The sequence below is a fragment of the Trachymyrmex septentrionalis genome, unplaced genomic scaffold, assembly GCF_001594115.1.
Source record: "Trachymyrmex septentrionalis isolate Tsep2-gDNA-1 unplaced genomic scaffold, Tsep1.0 scaffold161, whole genome shotgun sequence".
Classification (NCBI taxonomy): Eukaryota; Metazoa; Arthropoda; class Insecta; order Hymenoptera; family Formicidae; genus Trachymyrmex; species Trachymyrmex septentrionalis.
In genome coordinates, this window is record NW_017304770.1 from 256,722 (window position 1) to 260,411 (window position 3,690).

Genomic DNA, 3,690 nt, shown 5'->3' on the forward strand with positions numbered 1-3,690 from the left:
TTTACGAGCAATAAATATAAAATGTCTCAAAGAGAACAACTTTCAGATAACTTTCTAAAAGTCTGAAAAACATTTTTGGTGAAATCATAAGGACGTTTAAAGAAAAATATGTCTCAAAATTTTCTGTGTATTAAGTGTATAATATATTTCAGAATTATTACATTTATAAAAATATATTTTACAAATGAAATCAGAGAGCATCTAATATTATATAATATTATATAAGTGATTTCTAAATTATAGAAGATTAATGTGTCAAAAAAGATTTTATTAACAGCTTCTAATCTCTAAATTAATAAAATACTAAAAATATTATAAAAACATTAAACAATTAAAGATGGATAAAAAATTATTTACAATTAAGATAAGAATATATAATAGAAGACAGTAATATATAAGAATAATATTTTTAAAAAGTTCTGTAAATAATACATAGTAAATATATATTTTATTATAACACATTTTCTTTTGAACGACCGCATCAGTCGTTCCGATTCCTATACTAATTAAATCGTCTGTTAAACGTGTCTAGGCCTTCCTTTAGTATATCTTTATATTTGTTTATCATTATTTGAATTTTATTCAAAGTAAATGTATCTTGAACATTATTTTTAACAAATTCATTTACCTGAAATAGATTATAATTCGAGAAGTTTAATAACTAGCAGTTTATTCATATATTTAATAGTTTTTGATAAAATGTAGTTTTTAATTTATCGAACAAATAAATGTACACACATATACTAACCAGAAATAATATGTTTAACTTAATTGTTTATTGCTGAAGTATATATGTATATTAGAAAAAAAATGGCCTTTTATATACAGAGTTTGATAAGTAATGATAACACTCTCGCATAGAGGTAAAGCGGACTAATTGAGTCGAAAAGTCCTGTATTATTTTAACATTTTCGTAATAGTAAACAAGATATCAATTACAAAAAATTATCGAATATTGATTTCCAATAATATTTTATTCAAGTATTATCAACTTTATAGAAAAACCTCAATAGAGGAAAATTGTTTATTTTCTTTTCATAGAGTTCCAAGAATTTTTTCCAAAATTTTTTATCACCTTTCTTTACTACCTTTTCTTTACTACTATTTTCTTTATATTGATAACTATTTTTACTAACATGAGAAAATGCGGCACTAAAATTCTGAAAAAATTCTTAGAGTCGAATCGAAACTCTATGAGAAGAAAATAAATAATTTTTGTCACCTGCTGTTTCTCTGTAAAGTTGATAGTACTTGAATAAAAAATTATTAAAAACCAATATTTAGTAATTAATAATTTGTTAACTGTTGCAAAAATTATAAAAGTAGAGGACTTTTCGAGTTTAGTTTAGCCCGCATAATCCTTAACTGCGAAAGTTTATCATTAATTATCAAACATTCTGTATATGTATACATGTTTTTTGGACATGTACACATATGTATTCGAAATAATTAATTTATGATTTGATGATTTTCTAAAAATTTTCTCAGCATTTTAACATTGGTCTAATATTAATTCGTTAATTATGAAAATTCAATTTATAGTTTAATGCACAAGCACATTATCTGATTTTAGAAAATGATTTACCTCAAAAATGCAAATATTTAATTTAAAGATACAAACATAATTAAATCTATTAATATTAATTAACTTATCTAGAGTTGCGTTAAATTATACTTCCGCATGACAAACGGTTTTTATTTAAATCAGGCTATATATAGTTACAACATTATTGATAGTCAATATTAGGTTAATAAATATGTAAATCCAGAATCATAAAATTTACCATGTAAATTTGTTGATAAGAATAAACATTCGAAAGAATAATTGTTACTAATGCAATTGTAGTCATTGATCTATAAAACAAAACAACACATTTTTTAATAAGCAAATTTTATAATTAAGAAGACAGTATATATTTACTACGAGAAATGTTATTACCTAGGTTTTACAGTCTCAAAATTGTTTAATATGTAGTCAAGGATCAAATTGTTGTGCGAATGATTTTCAAGAATACATAGGACGGCAAAATAACGCTCCTTTTCATTAAATAATGTAGCATTGGATGCTGTAATATTTAAAAAGTTGATAATGATATTAGGATCTTCAGCGCAACTCAATCCTCTTAATAAGAGTTTTACAAATTTTTCCCTCGTTTGATATTTCTTTAAACTGTTTTTAAATTTTCCTTTTTTTAGATTTCTGTGTTGATATAACATCAATGTTTTATCCCAAATAGTTCTATTGGCTGTCATCAAACCAGTACAGTACATAAATTTTTGCGTCCATCGTGGAAATCTAAAATACGTATGTATATATCTATCAAGAAATGATACACACATTCCATATATATATATAGCGAATTTTTTATTTTTTCAAGATTCTTATATTTTTATATTCTTTTATTAAATAATCACTACTTCATTAAATTAAATTTCCGTTCTGAATTACTTCTCTACTCTATAGCTTATAATATTTGCCACATCACTATATGATGTTATGTTACAGAATGAAATTAAAAAAACAAATTAAATAAACGAAACTCGATTATAATGTTAGTCAATTTATTGGATATTTTATCTTATATCCAACAATATATTCATTAGGCGTTCAGGAAAAAAAGCACTTTTGAAACTATAATAAAGATTCTTTTGATATAATTGATTTTTTATTTTACTTCCTTACGGATCTAAGTGTATGAATCAATTACATTAAAGAATCTCACACACAGTCCACAATAAGCCATAACATAAGCTAAAAATCATAATCAATTAGTTTTCTCACATTCGCGATTATGATTATATATTTTCGTGACTACGTTTATACGGATCGATTTACGTCGAAGTTATAACATTGATGTTATGAAATTAGCCAATCACATTCATTCCATTCTTCAGAGGAATAATTATAATTGGCCAGTTTCATAAAATCGATATTATAACTTTGATGTAATTCGAGCTATGTAAACGTAGTATGCGATTGGTCAATTTATAGTTTCTAACTTCTGATTTATTACTAATGGCTTACTGTAGAATGCCTTACAATAGCTGCAAAATGCTTTTTCTGCTGCTATTCTGTGGGTTACTTTATTTGAATAAGAAGGTGATTGAAAGGAAACAATAAGGAGAATATTTGATATCGATTTTAAGAAATAAAGAATCAACTATATATCCATATATGTGGACGTGTGCATATTATAAAATAGAGACAATTTACGAAAGAATCGTAATCGTAAGAAAAATCACTTATAAACATTAGGATCCATGAGATGTTTGCTTAATTTGATAGCTGCCTCATTCTTACAATACCGCTCACCAAGAGTACATGCCCATTCTATGGTATCTAATCTTGTTAATTTTACCATATCGCCATCATGAGAACTTTCTGAGAAGCCTATTTTCTGAAGAAAACTGCCAAGGAGTAAGGTTATGGTTGTCTAAGAATCATCAAATCATATGTATTGGTTTTATAATGGTTTAGTAATAATTATAAAAATACGTAATCCTCTATATATGTATACAATATACGTATATTTTGCTTTATCAATATATTGGGTTGAGTAAAAAGTTACTTTATATTTTTAGGTGATATATTCAAAATTCTAAAAATACGAAGTTATTTTTTACTCATTACGTAATTCAATACATTCTTTTGTACGAAAATTATTTAATATATATATATATATATATATA

The 3,690-nt window shown here is 24.7% G+C and overlaps 1 protein-coding gene across 1 annotated transcript in view; it reads right to left on the reverse strand.

Annotated features, from left to right (window-relative positions):
* Nucleotides 1-502: 502 nt before the first annotated feature.
* Nucleotides 503-3,690, reverse strand: part of LOC108746271 (thyrotropin-releasing hormone-degrading ectoenzyme-like) — a 10,118-nt gene continuing 6,930 nt past the window's right edge. The window contains exons 8-11 of the mRNA XM_018482931.1: nt 3,244-3,434; nt 1,940-2,296; nt 1,785-1,854; nt 503-628 (exon numbers count right to left, since the gene is read on the reverse strand). Coding sequence (XP_018338433.1) covers nt 503-628; nt 1,785-1,854; nt 1,940-2,296; nt 3,244-3,434 — 744 coding nt within the window. The remainder of the gene's footprint in view (nt 629-1,784; nt 1,855-1,939; nt 2,297-3,243; nt 3,435-3,690) is intronic.